The sequence below is a fragment of the Hevea brasiliensis genome, chromosome 10 (assembly GCF_030052815.1).
Source record: "Hevea brasiliensis isolate MT/VB/25A 57/8 chromosome 10, ASM3005281v1, whole genome shotgun sequence".
Lineage (NCBI taxonomy): Eukaryota > Viridiplantae > Streptophyta > Magnoliopsida > Malpighiales > Euphorbiaceae > Hevea > Hevea brasiliensis.
The window spans coordinates 5,799,399-5,822,582 of NC_079502.1; the positions used below are offsets into that span (position 1 = coordinate 5,799,399).

General features: G+C 31.7%; 1 protein-coding gene and 1 long non-coding RNA gene across 5 annotated transcripts; one reads left to right on the forward strand and one right to left on the reverse strand.

Moving 5' to 3' along the window:
• Positions 1-3,313: 3,313 nt before the first annotated feature.
• On the forward strand, positions 3,314-9,451 carry LOC110635458 (U-box domain-containing protein 3). Of its 4 annotated transcripts, none has more exons than XM_021784791.2 (5): positions 3,314-3,566; positions 5,618-5,898; positions 6,364-6,480; positions 6,660-8,546; positions 9,005-9,451. In XM_021784791.2, exons 2-5 carry the CDS (start codon positions 5,623-5,625, stop codon positions 9,068-9,070), a joined length of 2,346 nt encoding a protein of 781 aa, XP_021640483.2. In that variant the 5' UTR covers positions 3,314-3,566; positions 5,618-5,622; the 3' UTR covers positions 9,071-9,451. The 4 variants fall into 4 exon arrangements, with proteins under 4 accessions (XP_021640483.2, XP_021640482.2, XP_021640484.2 ...); XM_021784790.2 differs by having other exon boundaries at positions 3,314-3,469; XM_021784792.2 differs by having other exon boundaries at positions 3,316-3,469; positions 6,669-8,546.
• Positions 9,452-15,235: 5,784 nt separating this feature from the next.
• LOC131169476 (uncharacterized) lies at positions 15,236-16,078 on the reverse strand. The gene is made up of 2 exons (XR_009140419.1): positions 16,030-16,078; positions 15,236-15,456 (listed from the first exon to the last, which is right to left on the reverse strand). It is a non-coding gene; the product is annotated as an uncharacterized LOC131169476 (long non-coding RNA).
• Between the last annotated feature and the right edge of the window lie 7,106 nt (positions 16,079-23,184).

The window sequence follows — 23,184 nt, forward strand, 5'->3', positions numbered from 1 at the left end:
GTATACGCCAAATAATTTGTTTTGCTAAAATAAATTGGATCAAGACCAGAGAAGGCATAGGTATTTGCTCAATTGACGCAACAAAAGTGTATGAACTTTGGGTAAACATGCCATGCCCTAAAACTAGTAAAAAAATACCTCTGGATTATTTTTTTTTTTTTAAGAGACTGAAAGAATAAAAACTCAAATTTAAATAAAATGAGTGATATGTCATAAGAATAAAAAAGTCATAAAGCAACTTATAAAAAGAGAAAAAATAATTTATGATAAAAAAAAAAGAGAGAGAAAAATAAAATTTTTAATTATAAAAACTTATCTGACACACATCATGTGAATATTTTAATCAAAGCTATCAATGAAAATCAGGTGAGATAGAAATTTTTTTCTAATAAACTTAAAGTTGATAAATGGTAAATTAAAATTACTTTTTAAAAAAATATCATTCACATTATAGGGGAAAAAAAATAAAGATAATTTAAGGCAATTAGGTAGTTTTAAGGGAATTGGCTGGCTCAATTCAACTTTATTTATAAAGTTTTTGACAAGTCACATTTTTTCCCAACTAAACCTTCACTAACTTTTATTTCATCCCTTATAGGATCCCAACTTTATCATGGTAATCTTGTCCCTGTCAATTTCAAATAATTCAATGCCTTGTGGAAGAAAGAACACATCATGTATGTAAACCCTAGCATGGCCACATCATGCATGTAGACCCTGGCATGGCTTATTTTCCAAGCACTTTTTTAATGGGTTTTATCACAAAGTTGTGCCACCCCATTATAATTACTTCAGAAGCTTTGTTGCATCATCCTTTCAGGAACAAGGCTATGGTTTTGATATGGGAGAGTGTTAAGGTAACTATTACAAGCCATCACTTAAATAAGTTATTAAATTTTAATTTTTTATAAAACTTTTGAAATTTTAACTTAATTTTATAAAAAATTTTGTGATAAATAATTAAAAAAATTTTATATTAATTTATAAATTTATCAACTATTTTATAAAAAAATTATCTAATTAGTTATTACTGATAAAAAAATAAAAATAAAAAATTTAATAGCGAGTAGGTAACTAAATGTGTTTTATATATCATATTTTTAAAAAAAATTAATAAAATAAAATAATTCTATTTATAAAATAATTAATAAATTAATAGATTAATTTAAAAAATTTTAATTATAATAATTTTTATAAAAAGTTAATAAAAATAAATATCTGTATGTGATATTTTTCTGAGAGTGTTATCATGAAACTTTTGGCCATTTCACTCATTATTATCAATATTTATTGAAGGTTGATAGGATTTAAATTAAACTGGCTTATCCCCAAAGACACTTTATTTATATATCATAGCAGCAGATGGGGCATTTAAATGGTGGGTTGTAATGACAAGAAAAAAAGTTGTACACTTGCTTGGAGGCATAATGAATGGAATTATTTACTGCTTAAGAAGGCTCCATCTAACATTGAATTGTTTTAGATGTTTTTTAAAAAAATAATTTTATTGTTTAATATTTTTATAATTAAAATATATTAAATTTATTTTTTAAATAATTTTAAATACTTTTCAATTAATATATTTTTTTAAAAAATTAACTAATAATTTCAATTAAAACATCAAATAAACTTTAATTAAAATTTTCACTTTTTTTCCATTATTTTTTATTATATACCAACCCAAAGTTGTTTGAATTTATTAATGTTGGACAGCCATAAAGAGGTGTTTACATATAAATCTTGTTAGATAGATATGGACTTTAAATAATAAGATATTTAAAATTAATATTTTATTAAAATTAATATTTTATATTAAAATATTCATATTTATTTAATTTAATTTTTAAAAAAAGAAAAGTAAATGAATAGTCAACTATTTGATCATTTGTTTCTCTCAACCACTTCTTTAGTTGTCAATTTCCCATCCTAATGGTTCACTATAAATGCCTCTTTGACAATTTTTTTTTTATCTTTTTTGCTGATTAAATATATATATATATTTTTAATTTACCTCAATAATAATTTAAATTAACTCTTTGTTTATATGTTATAAATCAAATCTAAAAAAATATCTACTATCATTTTATTAAATGATCCTATTATAAAAATGTAAATTTATGTTATAGAGCAAATCCCAACGTATATTTTTATATGATTAAAGTTAGGGATGGTAATATGTTAAATTTTTGCGGGTACTTATTTGATTGAGTCTTAATAGTATGAATTTAAGTATATGTAATCAAGTTTATGATAGATTCAATTTTGTAAAAATAATATTTATTGCAGGTTCAAATTTTATATATTGGGTATCCCTTACTCGAACTTGTTTATATAAATATTTAATTAAATATTTTTATAATAATATTTATAAATTTTATGAGATTAGTAAAATTTTTAAATATAAATTATTAATAAAAATAATTTTTATATAAATTATTAATTAAAATATATAAAATTCAATAGGTTTAAATATTTTTTAAATAATAATAATCTAATTTAAGATAAATAATAACTTTTAATTAAATTTAATACGAGTTCAGATTTTAAAAATGTTAATCAAATTTAAATTTAAATAATATAATTTTTATAAATATTTTATCCATTTTTATCCTAATTAAAATTAACCATTAAAAAAAATTGAAACTTGCCTTTCCTTGAATAAAATAACCCCACTTAGAAAAATGCATGGGAATCTTTGGGCAGAGCACAAATTTTGATAAATTTTTTAAAAGTGTCTTAGCTATTTGCATATGAATTGTCTTGATGATCTCAACCTCCCATCCCAAGAGTTTTTTTTTTTTTTTTTTTATCACCAATATTTCTTCTCATTATTATTAAAAAGAAAAAAACCTAAAAGTCCTCCATATTTGACCTGTGATAGTATTTGACGTTTACAAGATATTTCCTTGTTAAGCTACATCTAAGGCCAAACTTAGAAATATTAATAATGTGAATTTAAATTATTTAATTTTAATCAATTGGAGCAAGTAATAATATATTTTTATATTAATCCTGTGTAAATTTTGAGGATGGGTCTTGGATTTTTAATTTTAGTTCCAATAACTTATTTTTGAAAGTAGTTGTTCCAAATATTATAACTTATTCTGAATAAAAGATGAATTATTAATTTATTTTAATATATTATCCATAAAAGGAAAAATAAAATTCATTAGAGGGCATATTAGTGGTTTTTATACATATGTGGAAGAATAATGGCACTTCTCTTCTATTTGGATATCATTCCATTGCAATTTGCATGAGGCATAAGCTAATAAATAATAAACTAATATAATATTCATTTCCTTACAAAATAATACATTATTTTATTTTCCCTCAGTTTTTGTTCATAGTTATTGTTAAGCTCCTTTTACTATCTCTCTCTCTCATGCAGCTATGTGATGAAAGGAGGGCAATAGTTCCTACACTGTTAAAGGACAAATCTTTCATCTATTTTGCAGGAGTTTACATGGTAATCTTCATCAAGATCTGTTTTTGCCTTAACTCACCAGCTTGAGCCATCTACCATCCATTTAGAGGGATTTGGCTTTGATTTTACAAGTTTCTGGGTTTGTTCATGAAATGTTTAACTTTTTCCTTTTTTTTATTATTCATTTTTTGTGTTTTTATTTATACATTGATGGGTAGGAGATGTTGTTTGATGGATTGTCCTTTATTTTTGGATTCATGCTCTGTAACTCTTCTGGGTGCGGGTGAAACTTTTTGAGGGTATGATTTAACAAATATGTTTCATCAGATCAATTTTCATATGGGTTGGTTTTATAATACTCTTTCTATTAGCTATTGAGTATGCATATTTGTTGGTTGTTTAATGAATTCGCTTGCCATCTCGTTGGTTTCTGAGAAACTGAGAAGAGAAAAATGTAAATTTGAATCTCATGTGGTTTTTGTTTCCCAAAACCAAATGTGAATTCTGCTCTGCTTGGTCACATGGTGGCATTCGATTCTCAGGTTCTGTATTTGATGCTCTCAAATTTCAAGTTGTCCAATTTTTGAGTCCCTCTCTTCCTCTTGTAGGCTTTTTAAAGCAACGAAGACATGGTGGAAAAGATTTTATCCGAAAATACTGTGAATAGATTCTCAAGTTTCCAGACTGTTTCTCCCTTTTGTTTTATTTTTGATAAATTTGGAACAGTCAGGATAGGATGATCTTGATCATGAAAAATGGTCAATACATTAGTTTGTTTTGGATATGGTAAAGCGAGAACCATCTCATCACAAAAAAAAAATGGAATGAATAGATAGTTTGCTTGGCATGCAAAATTTTGTACGATTTTTAATTCGTATCATATCTGTTTACCTTGTGCATAAGTAGATTTGAGAGGCCTATCATTGTGCTACTGATATTCTTTTGAAAGGCCCTCTGGGAGTCGTTATATCCTTTTATGAGTATGATTGAACAGTATAATAATACCACATTTTTGCTGACTGTTCTGTCTGCAGATTGGTCTCTGGTCCTCGTTTGACTTGTAAATTCATGTCATTACTGAGTTTTGTGCATATTTTTCACTGTCAATTAAACTGTAGGCCACATTTAGAATGCCCCATGGTTATTATGCATCTGGACAAAGTATGACATCCTTACACCAAATGATTTCCTTGCTTGGCATTGAGCTTGGAAGAAGCCTCACTTGTGTTTAATGATTGTCTTTCTTGACATGGTGAAGTGATTTGAGTGTCCTGATATGGGACCTTGTGCAGTAGCTCTTCCAGAGAGGGTAGACTAGAAAGAGCTAACTGAAGGTGGCACAATTTACTTCAGTCTTCATAGGAATGAAGAGAGCTCACTGATTAGGGGAAAACATCACTTAATATGCTGTTGCATGTGTAGATATACTGGCTTGCTGACTCTGCGCATGCAGGGTTTTTACAGCTAGAATTGGCCAAAATTTATTAGGTTCTCAAACTTGCTAATTGGCATTCTCAAACTTGCTAAATTGGCTATCTATCATCATTGAAGCATATTGTTAGGAGCTAGCTTTTCTTCTCCATAGTCCAGAAACTTTAAGCTCCAATAAAATGTCTGTGCTTCTGAGAAACAAGATTCTGATTGTTTTATTTTCCCCTTAAGCCTTCTATCTGTCGTGCCAAGGGGACTTTCTTTGCCTATTCATCGGTGTATTTTTGGCATTCCTCCAACTAAATTGCCAAACTTCGCCCCACACAAATTTTCTAACATAAATTTGCTCTTTAGTTCCTGATTTGTTTCGTAGAGAATTGTTTGAGCAGCAGGCAAGCATTAGCTGTATCAAGGTTCACACATTCTTAATGGTCCAAGGCTAATTTATCCATCCGATGTTCAGCATTTTCATGTCTACGTATAAAAATAATTCCTATTTGATTAGGGCTTCATAGTTCATACAATGAAGTCTTTTAGATAAACTTTTTGCTCTCATCATCTTGATATGTGAAAGCAATGTGAAATCTTATTAATATTAATCAGCAATATAAGTCCTCTAGAACCACAAAACCTGCTATTGTTGTTGTGAAATATTGTCTTTGATCAGGGGGGTTTTGTAATTGAAAATTGTTTAATCCAATATATTCAAAGCATAATTGTGTGTTATAAGTTTTTTTCTTTTGTTTCTGTGTTAAATAGTTCTGATGGACAGATCGCCTGTAAGATGTCTTATCAACAGTATTTCTCGATTCATTCTTCTAGTTTCATGCCAGACCAGGGCACATATGCCTATTCAAAAGGATTATAGGAGCATGGCTATGGTTTTAAAGCTTTTGAAACCAGTGTTTGATGAAATTGTTGATTTCAAAATATCTTCTGATGAAATCCTATATAAAGAGTGTGAAGAACTTGATTTGGCCGTTAATGAGGCTCGGGAATTTATGGAGAACTGGTATCCAAAGATGAGCAAGATTTGCTGTGTAAGTAATTACTTAATTAGGATATTTTGTTTGTTGGATCAAATTTCCCTTGGTGAAATGCTTTCCAGAAGAGCTCCCCTCCCCCCCACCCTAACCAAGAGTGAGATAGAGATGAAGCCTTCATAATCTTTGTGTACTGGTTTTTCCATGATGAAGCCATTTTTGCTTGGAACACTATTTAGTGCCAGTAGTAGTTCTGTGAACATATTTTGTTTTTATTTGTAAAAAATTTATTTGTAACCCATGCTCAAGAAATTCTCTTTATGAATTCCATAAAATCCTTTGGAGACTTCAAACCAAAGCTGTAATAGAACTTCTATTCCCTTTCTCTTGTTTTCATTGCAATCAAATAGAGCTATATAAGATTTTCAAACAAAATGACCTCTGGTTTCAGGCTAATGGGGATTGGAACTCTTAATTCACAGGTTGTATATCATTTTCATTGTTTTCTTTTCAAATTTGCAGGTTCAAAAGAGTGAAGCCTTGTTTGTGAAAATCAGAGCCTCTTCACTGGAGATTTGTCAAGTACTATCTAGATTGTTGCAATCTTCTTCGTCCACTTCAAGTGTAACTAGCATTCAGGTGTGTACAAGCTACAAAGTTGAAAGAATGGTCCTAATATCAAAGTTCTTATTCATATTTTATTTCTTGTCAATGGTTTCCTGTTTTATTTCTGGTAGTGTAATTATCTGGATTCAAATCAATATTATTTTCTTGTTTGTTTACTTGACCATGTCTACTGTGTAACTAACTCCAGGTAGAATTTTCAGCACTGCATGCAGGAGCTTCAGTGTTTGAGACCGGAAATGATAGCAGAACATATAGAGGAGGCTTTAAGAAGTAAAAGAGAAGATGTTGTTCCTTGCACTGATCACATAATGAAAATTATTGAAGCACTAAAGTTGACGTCAGATGGGGAACTATTGAAAGAAAGTGTGGCTGTGGAAAAGGAGAGAATGAATATCAAAGTCAATAAAGCAAAAGGGGACTTGGATCAAGTCAACCAAATTGCGGCTCTTATCTCTGAAATACGTAATTGCTTGCTTAAAGTTGATTTCTTGGAACCGAAGAGCGGGGCCTCAGTCCCGCCATACTTCCGCTGTCCCTTGTCACTGGAACTCATGTTGGATCCTGTGATTGTGGCTTCAGGTCAGACTTATGAGAGGACATCCATTCAGAAATGGCTTGATAATGGGTTAACTATTTGCCCAAAGACCTACCAAACACTAGCTCACACAAATCTCATTCCGAATTATACTGTAAAAGCTATGATAACAAATTGGTGTGAGGAAAATCATATAAGAGTTTCCTGTAACTCTAAGCAAACCAATCGTACCTCAGCTCCAAACCCATCAGATCATGCTTTACCATGCTTGGATGGTTTCCATTTCTCCCAGCATAGTAGCAACTCTACATCAAAATCATCTCTTAAAGTTGGAAATGGATTTGAGAAACACGGGATTGATTTCTCATATAAATTAAGTGGAGAAGAAGCCAATGGGCATCAAATTGGGAAGACTGAAAGCTTTGAGCGCCCATCCCATGAATTGTCATTTATTCACAGCAGGAGTGAATCAGCCTCAAGTGCCATATCCAGTATTGAGTATGTGCCTCCTGCATCAAATGAGGTATCGACGATACCTGACAAGCATGAAAAAATGAGTGGCTTGTTGGGAGAGATTGCATCTGAATGCCTGAACAAAGAATCAGGATTTTCTCCCTGGTTGTCTGGAAATCAAATCCCCATTCCTAAACCAAAAGCCGACGGGGAAAGCAATGCAAACCGTGACCACAGAACACACTCTGTTTCCTTTTTGGACTCAGGTTCTGATGATCTAACTACAACTTCTCATGTCAAGAATTTGGTTGAAGATCTTAAAAGTCAATCAAATGAATTGCAGACTGCTGCTGCAGCAGAACTACGGCTTCTTGCAAAGAACAAAATGGAGAATCGCATCGTTATAGGTCACTGTGGTGCTATTGTTCCATTGCTTTCTCTACTACACTCAGAAGTGAAGCTAACTCAGGAGCATGCTGTTACAGCCCTGCTGAACCTATCAATCAATGAAGAAATTAAAGCCATGATTGCAGAAGCAGGGGCAATTGAACCGCTTATTCATGTCTTAAATTCAGGAAATGATGGAGCCAAAGAGAATTCTGCTGCAGCCCTATTCAGCCTCTCTGTTTTAGAAGAATACAAGGCAAAAATTGGCCGTTCTGGTGCTGTCAAAGCCTTGGTGAATCTTCTAGCGTCTGGAGCTTTAAGAGGGAAAAAGGATGCTGCTACTGCTTTGTTTAACCTTTCTATCCTTCATGAGAACAAGGTTCGAATAGTTCAAGCTGGAGCAGTAAAGTATCTTGTCAAGTTGATGGATCCTGCCACTGGAATGGTTGACAAGGCAGTTGCCCTTCTTGCAAACTTGTCAACAATCGGGGAAGGGCGCTTGGCTATTGTGCGTGCTGGAGGCATTCCTTCACTAGTTGAGGTTGTTGAATCAGGATCTCATAGGGGAAAGGAAAATGCTGCCTCTGTATTGATGCAATTGTGCCTTAATAGTCCCAAGTTCTGTACCCTTGTTTTGCAAGAAGGAGCAGTTCCTCCCCTTGTTGCGTTGTCCCAATCTGGCACAACAAGAGCAAAGGAAAAGGTATGCCTCTAACTGTTGTCTGCTCTCTAAACAAAAGTCCCAAAGTTATGGTAAAGGCTGTCAGTGCCTCCCTCTATGAGTGAGAGGAAGGATGATGGTTAGTTACCATGGTATGTCTTCTTTTTGGTAAAACCACAGCAGTTTCTTTCTTCTGCATGTTGCAATATGCTGTTCTTTTAATTTAGGAACGAGCACCATCCTTTGTTTTCTGGTCTATAGTTTATGCTTCTTAACACATTTCAGATATTTGGTTGAGAGAATGCGAGAAAACACTTTACATGTGATGATAATATAATTTCATATTGTATTGGTTCAGAAAATAGGCCATTGCAATTGCTTTTTTTTTTTTTTTCTCTCTCTCTCTCTAGAGGGTATCAAATCAATTTGGTTTAGATGCATTATAAATAGCAATGTGTTAGATCATGTATGATTGATTTTATACGTGTTATGCATTGCAGGCACAGCAGCTTCTGAGTCATTTCCGTAATCAGAGAGAAGTGTCCATGGGAAAGGGTAAATCATGAGAAGAGACAATTTTTGTTTGATTATCTGATTTTTTAAGAATCTGTTTGCTCTCCATCTAGATGCATGGGGGCTTTTTTTCCATATATTTTTAGGTTTTAGCTATATTCGTTTATGTTGTAGTCTTTATTTATTTCTCAAGTAGGAAATAGTGTGCTCATTAGATTTTAGTTATTCCCAAATATTTGAGTGCGGTCACTGGGGATTTGTGCTTTATTTTCTTTTGGTGTGTTAGAATAGAAGAATATGGATAACCTCGTGTCTTAAGTAATGTATATATTATGTATATATATCTTGTTAACTTTTGCAGTCTGCTATACAATAGAAGTACAAAACAATGAATATTGATGGTATTTCATGCATAAATGTTCCGAGTTTCTGAATGTTCGTTTTTGTCAATGTATTGATGTGAACACTTCTTTTGTAACTGGACCTGGATCATGTATTTCCATGGTGTATTCATCATCTTTCATGTTCAGTAAATAGTTTAATCCTGGAAAATGTTCCAGGCATTTCATGAATGCATGAAAGGTTATGGATATTCTGCGTATCAGAAAGGCATGATGGAATTATCATCTTGGTTTTTCTGGTATTTTTTCTTTACTGTTTAGGAATTTTATTATTTTTACTCCAACTTGTGGAGATCGTTCATCTCTTTTCAGGGACTTTCTTGAAACTGTATTTTCTGTTGCAGTTGTATTTGCTTTGCAATTTGAATCAGAAATTTTGTCAATTCAGGCCAACTCAACTAATCAATTGAATCATATACAGAACAAGAGATATGTTTATCTCGTAGTGCAGATCCTATGTGGTTAAATTTGACAAGGAAAAGGTAGTTATGTAAGCATAGATGTGGAAGCCACTTGGGACCCACGATGGATCCACTGAGACATACTTCTTGTTATGTGCAAAAATGTAGAGTTCCCTCCTCGTGTGATGAAGTCTGTTACTCCAGTTACAGCTCAATCAGACCAAAACAGACTAGGATTTCCATGATCTTTTGACTCTGCAGAGGTGTTCCTGTTCCTACAATCATTATTTTTCAGGCTTTTAGCATATTGATTAAAGAGGCAGCTCACTGCAAGCGCCTGCAAGGGAGGAGGCACCATTTCAGCTGGGATGGTACAAAACTGCAAATGCAACTGCACAGCATTCCCATTCCCCTCAGCTATTGGTTAGAACCAGGTGGTGTTGGAGCCAGCTTCACATAAATCTCAACTGTAACAGCACCCCTACATCTACATGGAATGGCAAATCAATAAAGATTATATATATATATATATTAATGGGCCTTTAAAATTATAACTATTAATGAATTACCCAGCATTTTTTTCTTTTCAAAATTTAATAGTTACTGTTACTTATATGTAACTTATTGATTGATATGCCTATATGATATCACTGTATCAGCATATAATTTCTCATAAAACTACGTTCTTGAACTATGCAGGATACCATCATTATTTCGCTATGCACAATATTTTTCTTCTTTCTTTTTTTCTTTAATTATTATGTAATATCAGAGACGACTTACGATTTTGCATATTATTATTTTTTTTTAATTAAAAAAAATTGTTTTAGTATCAAGTGACTAATCCACCACATTTATGAGCTATCCACAAATCACCATCATTTGACTATGTACAGTATTCTCCTTCGCGTCACTAGTCATGACTCCTGAGGGCAACCAGGTTGTGTGGGAGGGAGACAATTGCGGCAATTGCCTCCTCTGCTTTTGGGCAAAACTAAAGCCCTGTTTACTTTTTTTTTTTAATTATTTATATTCATCTTAAATTTAATTATTATTATTCAAATAATACACAAATTTTTATTATATAAAAATTGCAATAAATCAATAATAACAATTTGTTGTGTCGTTATCATTAATTTTTCAGGGAGTACAAAATTCCTTTTATTTATATATTAATTTCATAGTAATTTTTAAATTAAAATAAATATTAGGTGAAGGACAATGGCAAAAAAACAAAAAAAAAAGTTGCCATCTTTAGAAGGGCAGGCTTTGGTCCACAATAGTCATAGACGGGCCCAATCCACGTATTCAATGTTTACTTATTTGTGTACGATAATACCTCTCAACAACCAGACCTCTTAAATTTCTTTACTATTCTTCCTCAATTGACTACTCACCCTAATTTTTTTTTTATTATTTTCCTAATACCCATTTTATTAAATACATGTCCATATTTAATTTCAATTAAAAAAATTTATAATTGAAGAAAATAGAATAAAATGCACACTCTTATTCATTATGTATGACATCCACATTCAAAAGAGCATGATGATCAAATATAGAGTTGAATTTTTATGAAGTGGAGAAGAGGACAGAAATGTGGAAGAGTGGGGGAGTTATAATTTGTGGATGGTTGAGCCAACAGCCAAGCAGAAGCGTCAAGTGAGGTGGTTGCATCCCATTGGCTGGCCCCTCTACCAGCAATACCCCCATTTCAATTCCCTCAACTTTGTCCACAAATTCAGCACATGAAGACACATTTTGTGATGTGAATTTGGGCCCTCACATGTCATGTCACAATATTTCTAGTTCCAAGCATTTATTTCCATCTCACTATTTTCCAAATGTGATAATAATAATTAAATTTTAATTTTAAATTAATTAAAATAAAAGATACAAATTAAAAAAATAAATTATTTTTGGATAAAGAAAATTGGTCACACCTGCAAATCTTAATCTATATGAAAAGGATTGTGACTCCTAAATCAAACAAGGAGAATGGTAGCTTGGTTAGAGAAAATTTGGCCACAAAATTTTAGATTTTTTCCACTCAATTTGTTGATAGTGAACAGTTAAAATATGAAAATGATCACTGCATTATTAATTATCAGAAAATATATAGCAAATGTAGGGCCCAAAGATCCTTCCAAGATTTTACATTGGAATTAATGATTTTTATGTACAAATTTAATTTAACTTTATTAAAAATTTTCAATTTGAATAATTTTAATATAAAATCATCTTACTTATAGTATGAATTTATTTCTTTTAAAATAACTTTTTTAATTAAAAAATTTATTATTTTAAACATTTTAAATATAAAAATTAATCTAGAATTTAATTAAATTATTTTTTTATTTTCAGATTTTTTAAATATACTCAATAAGATGGGTTGGATATCATAATTCATGACTAATGATGACAATAATTAAAGATGTTTATTGTTAATTTGATTGATCTTTCATTGTGATTGATGTTTAAAGAGTAAGTTTGAAATCATTCTTTTAGAAATTCAATAATTCTATAAGAGAATTCTTTTATAACACTCGATACATCTGCATTCGCTTTAGTCATTTGAAGATTAAGACAAATATAAAAAAAAAAATGCTAGCTTCTATATAAAAAATAAAAAAAAATTTATTAAAAAAAGCATGTGGACTCATTGATCAAACTGATGCATGACAGACGCTAATTAATATAGAAATATTTATTTATTTATTTAAATTACATGAAAAAAATAGATATAAAATAAAACACAAATCCAGACAAAGATTTTAATAGAAAAGTAGTACTAGATAGTGCTGTGCAATTTTCAGTGTGAATCAAAAAATTAAATTGAATCAAGTCATTTCAATTTAATCGGTTTAATTTTAAATTTTATCGATTTGATTCGGTTTGATTTGAAATTTTAAATATATTCGGTTTTCTATTTGGTTCGATTAAAATTGATTAAACCGAATAGTAAAATGGTCTAAATAATTTTTCAACCTAAGATGCATAAGTCTCAAGGTCCAAGATGCATAATCTTATCAAAAAAATAAAAATTCTAATATTTTTTATTTAATGTAACAGAATCGAATCGAATCGAACTGATATTTTTTGATTTGGTTCTTCTTAGGTGATTAATTCAGTTTGGTTTATATTTTTAAACGATTGATTTTTCAGTTTTTAATATTTGATTTTATTCAAAATCGAATCGACTGAATGCTCTCTCCTAATATTGAAAAGGTACAATTTAGTTGTATTTTTATATAATGGAAATAAATAAATTTATTGAATAAAACAAATTTAGTTTAGCAAATCAGTGTTGTGGATAAAATAGCAATATGTGCAGGTGAAACGCAGAGTGTACTAATTAATAATAAGAAAAGGATTTGTTAATTAGTATAGTTAATGCGTGTCATTAGCAAAAAGCTTGAGACAAAGATCACTTGTTCTTCTTGCATTATTCCTTTTGCTTTGAGAGATCTTAAAAAAAAAAAAAAAAATCCAATAAGTCTCTCGTGATATAAGTTTAAAATTAAATTTTTAGTTAAATACGTTTTTATATTTTTTTAATGAGGTTAAAAAACTTTTACGTTTAATAAAATATTATTATTTTAATTTTAAATAGTAAAATTATTTGTTAATTTTAATTAAAATAAAATTAAAAAAAGAAATTAAAAAATATGGTGAATAAAATTTTTTTAATATTAAAGTTATTATTTTTTAATATTTTATTATTTAAAATACTAAAAATAATATTTTATTAAACATAAATTTATTTGATCTTAATTAAAAAGAAAAACAAATTATTTAATTCAAAAAATGATTTTGTAATTATTTTGCCCTTAACTAAGAGTATAGAGACTCATTTATTTTTTATATTTAAAAATTAGTAAATTTAAAAGTAAATAAATAATGGAGAAGAAGATGATGCAATATTAGGGCAGCTTTGCCTTCTAGAATTTCAGAATAAAAAATCGGAAATTGATATAAACAATAAAATTGTCATTATATTTATATATATATTTAGTACATCAGTTATGAACATCATACGTTATGAAACAGACACTCAACTACTGAAATAAATTGTCCTCGTTTTATACAAATATTTATTTTATATAATTTTTCACCAAAATACTTTAATAATTTTGTACATAAAATCTCTGATTTGATGGCATAATAAAAAAATAATATAATAAACAGTTTAATAAATAATTAATTTTTCTTTGTGATTGTTCATGTTTTGAATTTAATTAAAAACCAAATCATTTTATAATCTTTGCAAAATTAAAATCTTAATTAATAAAGTATTTGTTAGGAATATTCAAATGTTAGAAAGAAATGGATGGGAAAACTATATATAAGTGGGAAGATCTTATAAGCTCATTGCCTTACAAAGTATTTACTTCAATTCTACAACAGACTTTGGAATTTGAAATTCATTTGAAATGGATTCTAAATTAGTGTTTAGTATAAATAAATTTCGTAAAATTTTATAAAATTTATTTATAAATTTAAAATTTTAGTGTTTTATTTAAATGAAAATTTATTTAAAATTCTTAATAATCAATTTCATGAAATTTGTTATGACTAAATCAAATTTCATCAAAATTGATAAAATTTACAAATAAATTTTAAACTTAAAATCATATATATTTCAAGTGACAAAATTATCCTTTTATTATATATTATTTTATTCTATTTTATTTCTTTCAAATATAAAATTCATTTCATTTAAAATAAATTTCATATTTAATATAAAATATATTAAATAAAAAAATCATTTATAAATGAATTACATCCTAAAATTTATTTATAAATGAAATGAATTTTATTATAAAATTGAATCAAGCAAGGTCTAATTAGAAATCATTTGAAATGAAACTATTTGATACAACACAACTTAAAATGTAGAATTCAATTGAATTTCATATAATTTATGTTTGGTATAATTTCAAAATTGAAACTCATTTGTACTCATTTTCTAAACTACCCTCAAGAGTAAAATTTAAAAAATATATATATAATTTTCTATAAAATTAAAAAAATAATTCTAATACCTAATAATTTTATAACAATTAGTAAATATATAAACCAACTAATAAATATAAAAATGTATTCACATTTCTTATAGGAATTTAAGGATAATGTTAATGGTACTTAATTATTTTTCCTCGAATGTCACGACCCAACCTATGGGCCGGACCGACACTAGGACCTAGGCCAGCCTAAAGCCCCCGAGACCCGTAGTAAGCCTAACTGTTCATTAACCCAACTCTAAGGCCCATTTGGGCCCAATTTCAAGAAGACAAACGGACAGAGTCCTGCCATAAAATGGACTTACCAACGGGGAGTTTTCGACTCACCCGACCTGTAAACACAATATATAGTCAATTGGGGAGCTCAGCTCACCCTCCACATACTCATCAACTTAATAATAAATGGGAGCTCAGCTCCCTCATCCAATCCATCAAACATGCATAGCATATTAAGTTTACAGGTCCCAAAATAATAATTTAGTTTACAGACCCAAATCAAATAAACATTTCTAACACATGCGGAAATTCTAAGATTTAACAAGTTTATACAAACAGTAATAATTGACCTGCGAGGGAGAAAGCAGGTTAACCTCAAAAAATATCCTCCTGTGGCCTGTAAAAATTTTTGAACAGGAGTGAGCGTTCGACTCAGAGAGTAAAATATCAATTTTAACCATAATCTCTATAACTATCTAGAACTAATGCACCCTGTAGAGTGAAATGCAACATCAACAACATTTTCACATCATAACATCAAAAAGGTAATTTGGAGCACTCACGCACTCGTAACATCAATCATAATATATGGGAGCCGATCCCTATACACTCTCTTAAATCCAACCTAGTGCCGTGAAGAACTCAATTTCGGACTTCTACTTAATAACCAAATCGTGGTTACCAGTGAAGAACTCAAGCCGTGACTACCCCTCGAAGGATCGGGTCCCAGCGAAGAACTCAAGCCGTGACTACCCGTCCTATCCATAATCCACACCACATCACACGCACGCCAACGCACGCACACTGCTCCAAATTACCGCAACAACATTCATGGCACTTTAACAGTTATCAATGCAACATAAATCGTGCCTAGAGTTTAACTACATAAATATATGCATATAAGTGATGCATGGGCATGCTGAACATATAATAATATCGAAATTACAATTAAAATTAATATTTTACTCACAGACTTGACGATGGTCACTGAGGCGGCTGGACGGAGGAAGAAGGTCGTCGCTCACCGACAATTACATTACAATTTTTAATATAAAAACTCAATACAAACAAAGAAAAGACCAATACGCCCTAAGTCGTGCGAAAATCCCAGAGTCTCCCTATACCTAGGACCTACCCAACCTGCAAAATGGCTCAAAACACACTTCTATACTCACAATCCATATATCCACAGTTCAATCATATCACACAGCCCCTCCTGGGCCCATCAAATCAGTCATCCATCACAATACGCAAAATTTCAATTTAGTCCTTATAATTGATCATTTTTGCAAAAACTGCTCAAATAAGCTCTAAAAATTATAAAACTCTGCCCCGCGGTCCTTAGAAATATTACTAAGCTATTGCAAAAAGAATCGTAATTTTCTAAGCTACCACGAATATTTTATGAATTTTTAATCCTATTTAAGCACTAGAAAATTACGAAAAAGCAAGGTTCGGGTTTACCTTTGCCGATTCCGACTTCGGGAACGTGCTCGGGATGCCTAACAATGGTGGGGTAGCCAAAATTCTCGATCCAATTCGGAGACTTTTCCGGTAGCTGGTCCGTCTGGCCGGAAATTCACAGATCCGGACAACTGTCGAATTTCCGCGAATTGAGGATACCTACACGAAGCCCAATAATAATATATAAAAATCAGGGGTGTTACATTCTTCCTCTTACGTAAAAATTCGTCCTCGAATTTTACACAAGGCGTAATAAAGTATATGATTACACATTGAATGCATAGGGTACTTGCTACGCATGTCCCGCTCGACTCCAGTGCACTCTTCCACCGATCGCTCCTCTACAAAACCTTAACCATAGGGATCTGCTTTGATCTTAGCTGTCTCACTTGGTAGTCCACTATGGCTACAAAGTTGCTCCTCAAATGTCAAGTTCTCTTTAGCTCTATTACATCCGGTTGTAGTACATGAGAAGGATCGGAATGTATTTCGAGCATGGAGATGTGAAACACGGATGAACGTGAGAAAGGTTGGGTGGTAGCTCCAACCGTGAGGCAAATCGCCCAACTCAATCAGTAACCTCAAAAGGTCCAATATACGGAGGTGCCAACTTGCCCTTCTTTCCAAATCTCATAACTCCCTTCATCAGAGAAACCTTCAGGAATACATAGTCGCCTACTGCAATCTCCATATCCCTCCGTCTGGGGTCTGCATAACTCTTATGCCTCGAAAGTCGTTTTCAATCGCTCCGATTAAAGGAACTATCTCTCAAGTGTACCGCACTAGGTCTACATTATGCACCTTCGCTTCTCCCATTTCTGTCCAACACAGAGGAGACCTACACTTTCTTCCATACAGTGCCTCATAGGGTACCATCCCTATGCTGGAATGGTAACTGTTGTTGTAGGCAAACTCCACCAAAGCTAGCTGCTCATCCCATTGACCTCCAAAATCCAAGACACTCATGCGAAGCATGTCTTCCAGTGTTTGGATTGTCCTTTCGGACTGTCCGTCTGTCTGAGGGTGGAAAGCCGTACTGAAGTTCAACTGTGTGCCAAGAGCCTCCTGCAACTTTCTCCAAAACCGAGAAGTGAATCAGCCCTCTCGCCGATATTATGAAAGCCGGAACTCCATGTAATCGACTATTTCTCGAATGTAGAGCCGCATACTGTGCTACGTAATATGTAGTCTTTACTGTAAGAAGTGAGCTGATTTGGTCAAGCGGTCTACAATTACCCATATCGAATCATATCCTCACGTGATACGAGGCAACCTACAAAATCCATGGTGATCATTTCCCACTTCCATTCAGGATAGGGAGCTCTTGCAGCTTTCCCCGACGGTCTCGTGTTCAAACTTCACCTTCTTTGTACTCTTTCTATAATCTTCATCGCTTGTTGGTCTCGTTTGGGAGACTCTAACTCGCCCTCAAGTCCGCCTCACCGAAAAGTGAGCCAACAATACCCTCATCTGAAAGATCTAGGATTAAACCTTGATCCATCAACTCATGTACCTCCCGAATCAATGGTCTCTTCTCTCTTTGAAATGTGCGCCAAACCGCTGTAAGATTTTCTCGCTAAAGCATCTGCTACTACATTGGCCTTCCCAGGTGGTACCGATGGTGCAATCATAGTCTTCCGTAAGCTCCATCCATCTCCTCTGTCTCAAGTTTAAATCCCTCTGTTGGAAGATGTACTTCAAACTCTTATAGTCGGTGTATATCTCGCACACTTCACCATACAGGTAGTGTCTCCAGATTTTTAGTGTAAAGACTACAGCCGCCATTTCCAAATCATGGGTGGGATAGTTCTGCTCATGCCTCTTCAGCTGCCTTGAAGCATAAGCCACTACTTTTCCATTCCGCATCAAAACACACCCTAGGCCAACTCAAGGCCACAAGAAATGTGTATCCTTCACCGCTCATAGGTAGTGTTAACACAGGGGCAGTGGTTAGACACTCCTTATCCTCATCATTATAACTGACTCTATCGAGCTCTCTTCCTGTCCTTTGGATCTTATCAACTTCCCTTTTTCCTATTTTTGGTATTGTTGGTATCTTTTCAACTTACTGTACTTATTCCTTAATTTTAGTCCTATCTCATCCTTACACCTTTTCCTTCAAAGATGTCTATCCCATCATCAACTTTAACTTTCTTTTTATTTCTTAGTCTTATCTTGATTACTAGTTTCATTACTGAGAGAATTCTAACCCTATGATTTACTCCTACTAGCACATTCTTCACCTTATGTAACCCTTATAATTACCCATAGAAAATTTTTCTTGTATCCCCTTTTTTCCAACGTAACTATCAGAACATTATCATTCCCTACCAGCCTTAGTAGGAAATTGCTTATCCTGGATGAATATGAGCCCCATAAACTATAAGTTCCATCTGAACTAACACGGCTGTAGGAAATATGTGTCATGCCTTAATTCCAAACAAGATACTTCACGTGTTCATTCTCCTTAATATAATCATATATACTGCCCATAGCTTTCTAAACTTCAACCTCAAATTACCCATCACAACAATTTCATCTATTGAAACTCATCCATAAATAGTACTTCATCTAGCTCATAGTTTAAAACAAATAAAGCCTTAGTAGCTAACTCAATTTAACTCTGTCATTACTCGATCGTCCTTTCATACTTAACACTAGGTATGCACTTACTGTCATTCAAAAATCATTAAATTGTATATGAATTGGTGACTAACAAAATATCAAATAACTAGGTCTCCTTGCCTCGCCTCTGCTCCTTATATAACGCTCTGGAATCAAAAACACGAGCTAAACTTGAAAAGAAAGAAAAATATCCTCTATATTCAACTACGCCCGATTGTCCATATAATAACGTTTAACCTGTGTTTCTTAGTCTCTCTTCAAATTTCATCATCTCCTAGCACAATTGTGCTCTACCTATAAGGTATCATCTGCATGAACCCTTTACTGTACCATCGTCCTTCCTGACATAATATTTTATAATTTATTAACTTTACTTATACTCGACCTATGATTCATATCTATCATCGTTTATATTGTGCCCTTAACCCTTGTTGAATCCTGAAAGATTTCTCTCGCTAATAGATTCTTTTAACACTAATTCCACCCTTATCTATGGTCATTAATTTGATCCTTAAACTTTCTAGTGATTTATTACCATCCATACTTGTTACTTTTTATTCTACCCCTACTTTGTTGCTCGTTGTTATTGCTTCACCGCAAAGTGATTACATTGATCACACTAAAAATGTTTGCCTGACATTCATAACGAACCTCTAACTACCTTCTCACTATCTCAAAAGTCTAACCTAAAACCTATGTGTCATTATCCATCATTCTTTTCCTCTCATCATACCTATTTGATCCCTTAGACTGACTTTTATTCAACTTACTGCTTACTAACTTCTCTTTCTCTACCTATTTAGGTAGTCCGCAATACCATCGCACACCTTCTAACATTTACTCATTATTATTGTATTCCATACTTCCATCACTTTTCTCACTAATGTGGTCCCATTTTGGATTTTCCATCCTTGTCATTCTCCTTGCCAAGAATAACACTTTGGTTTTTCTGGTATTTTTTCTTTACTGTTTAAGAATTTAATTATTTTTACTCCAACTTGTGGAGATCGTTCATCTCTTTTTAGGGACTTTCTTGAAACTGTATTTTCTGTTGCAGTTGTATTTGCTTTGCAATTTGAGTCAGAAATTTTGTCAATTCAGGCTAACTCAACTAATCAATTGAATCATATACAGAACAAGAGATATGTTTATCTCGTAGTGCAGATCCTATGTGGTTAAATTTGACAAGGAAAAGGTAGTTATGTAAGCATAGATGTGGAAGCCACTTGGGACCCACGGTGGATCCACTGAGACATACTTCTTGTTATGTGCAAAAATGTAGAGTTCCCTCCTCGTGTGATTAAGTCTGTTACTCCAGTTACAGCTCAATCAGACCAAAACAGACTAGGATTTCCATGATCTTTTGACTCTGCACAGGTGTTCCTGTTCCTACAATCATTATTTTTCAGGCTTTTAGCATATTGATTAGAGAGGCAGCTCACTGCAAGCGCCTGCAAGGGAGGAGGCACCATTTCAGCTGGGATGGTACAAAACTGCAAATGCAACTGCACAGCATTACCATTCCCCTCAGCTATTGGTTAGAACCAGGTGGTGTTGGAGCCAGCTTCACATAAATCTCAACTGTAACAGCGCCCCTGCATCTACATGGAATGGCAAATCAATAAAGATTATATATATATATATATTAATGGGCCTTTAAAATTATAACTATTAATGAATTACCCAGCATTTTTTTCTTTCCAAAATTTAATAGTTACTGTTACTCATGTAACTTATTCATTGATATGCCTATATGATATCACTGTATCAGTATATAATTTCTCATAAAACTACGTTCTTGAACTATGCAGGATACCATCATTATTTGGCTATGCACAATATTTTTCTTCTTTCTTTTTTTCTTTAATTATTATGTAATATCAGAGACGACTTACGATTTTGCATATTATTTTTTTTTTTAATTAAAAAAAATTGTTTTAGCATCAAGTGACTAATCCACCACATTTATGAGCTATCCACAAATCACCATCATTTGACTATGTACAGTATTCTCCTTCGCGTCACTAGTCATGACTCCTGAGGGCAACCAGGTTGTGTGGGAGGGAGACAATTGCGGCAATTGCCTCCTCTACTTTTGGGCAAAACTAAAGCCCTGTTTACTTTTTTTTTTTCAATTATTTATATTCATCTTAAATTTAATTATTATTATTCAAATAATACACAAATTTTTATGATATAAAAATTGCAATAAATCAATAATAACAATTTGTTGTGTCGTTATCATTAATTTTTCAGGGAGTACAAAATTCCTTTTATTTATATATTAATTTCATAGTAATATTTAAATTAAAAAAAATATTAGGTGAAGGACAATGGCAAAAAAACAAAAAAAAAGTTGCCATCTTTAGAAGGGCAGGCTTTGGTCCACAATAGTCATAGACGGGCCCAATCCACGTGTTCAATGTTTACTTATTTGTGTACGATAATACCTCTCAACAACCAGACCTCTTAAATTTCTTTACTATTCTTCCTCAATTGACTTCTCACCCTAATTTTTTTTTTTTATTATTTTCCTAATACCCATTTTATTAAATACATGTCCATATTTAATTTCAATTAAAAAAATTTATAATTGAAGAAAATAGAATAAAATGCACACTCTTATTCATTATGTATGACATCCACATTGACAAGAGCATGATGATCAAATATAGAGTTGAATTTTTATGAAGTGGAGAAGAGGACAGAAATGTGGAAGAGTGGGAGAGTTATAATTTGTGGATAGTTGAGCCAACAGCCAAGCAGAAGCGTCAAGTGAGGTGGTTGCATCCCATTGGCTGGCCCCTCTACCAGCAATACCCCCATTTCAATTCCCTCAACTTTGTCCACAAATTCAGCACATGAAGACACATTTTGTGATGTCAATTTGGGCCCTCACATGTCATGTCACAATATTTCTAGTTCCAAGCATTTATTTCCATCTCACTATTTTCCAAAAGTGATAATAATAATTAAATTTTAATTTTAAATTAATTAAAATAAAAGATACAAATTAAAAAAATAAATTATTTTTGGATAAAGAAAATTGGTCACATCTGCAATCTTAATCTATATGAAAAGGATTGTGATTCCTAAATCAAACAAGGAGAATGGTAGCTTGGTTAGAGAAAATTTGGCCACAAAATTTTAGATTTTTTCCACTCAATTTGTTGATAGTGAACAGTTAAAATATGAAAATGACTTTTAAGTTTTAATTATATCACTGCATTATTAATTATCAGAAAACATTTAGCAAATGTAGGGCCCAAAGATCCTTCCAAGATTTTACATTGGAATTAATGATTTTTATGTACAAATTTAATTTAACTCTATTAAAAATTTTCAATTTGAATAATTTTTATATAAAATCATCTTACTTATAGAATGAATTTATTTCTTTTAAAATAACTTTTTTAATTAAAAAACTTATTATTTTAAACCTTTTAAATATAAAAATTAATCTAGAATTTAATTAAATTATATTTTTATTTTCAGATTTTTTAAATATACTCAATAAGATGGGTTGGATATCATAATTCATGACTAATGATGACAATAATTAAATATGTTTATTGTTAATTTGATTGGTCTCTCATTATGATTGATGTTTAAAGAGTAAGTATGAAATTCAAGTATAAATTATTCATCAGAATTCTTTCATAACACTCCATACATCCGCATCCACTTTAGTCATTTGAAGATTAAGACAAATATAAAAAAAAATTATTAAAAAAAGCATGTGGACTCATTGAGCAAACTGATGCATGACAGACGCTAATGAATATAGAAATATTTATTTATTTATTTATTTAAATTACATGAAAAAAATAGATATAAAATAAAACACAAATCCAGACAAAGATTTTAATAGAAAAGTAGTACTGGATAAGGCTGAGCAGTTTTTGGTGTAAATAGAAAAATTAAATTGAATCAAGCTATTTCAGTTTAATCGGTTTAATTTTTAATTTTATCGGTTCAGTTTAGTTTGATTTAAAATTTTAAACATATTCGATTTTCTATTCGATTTGATTAAAAT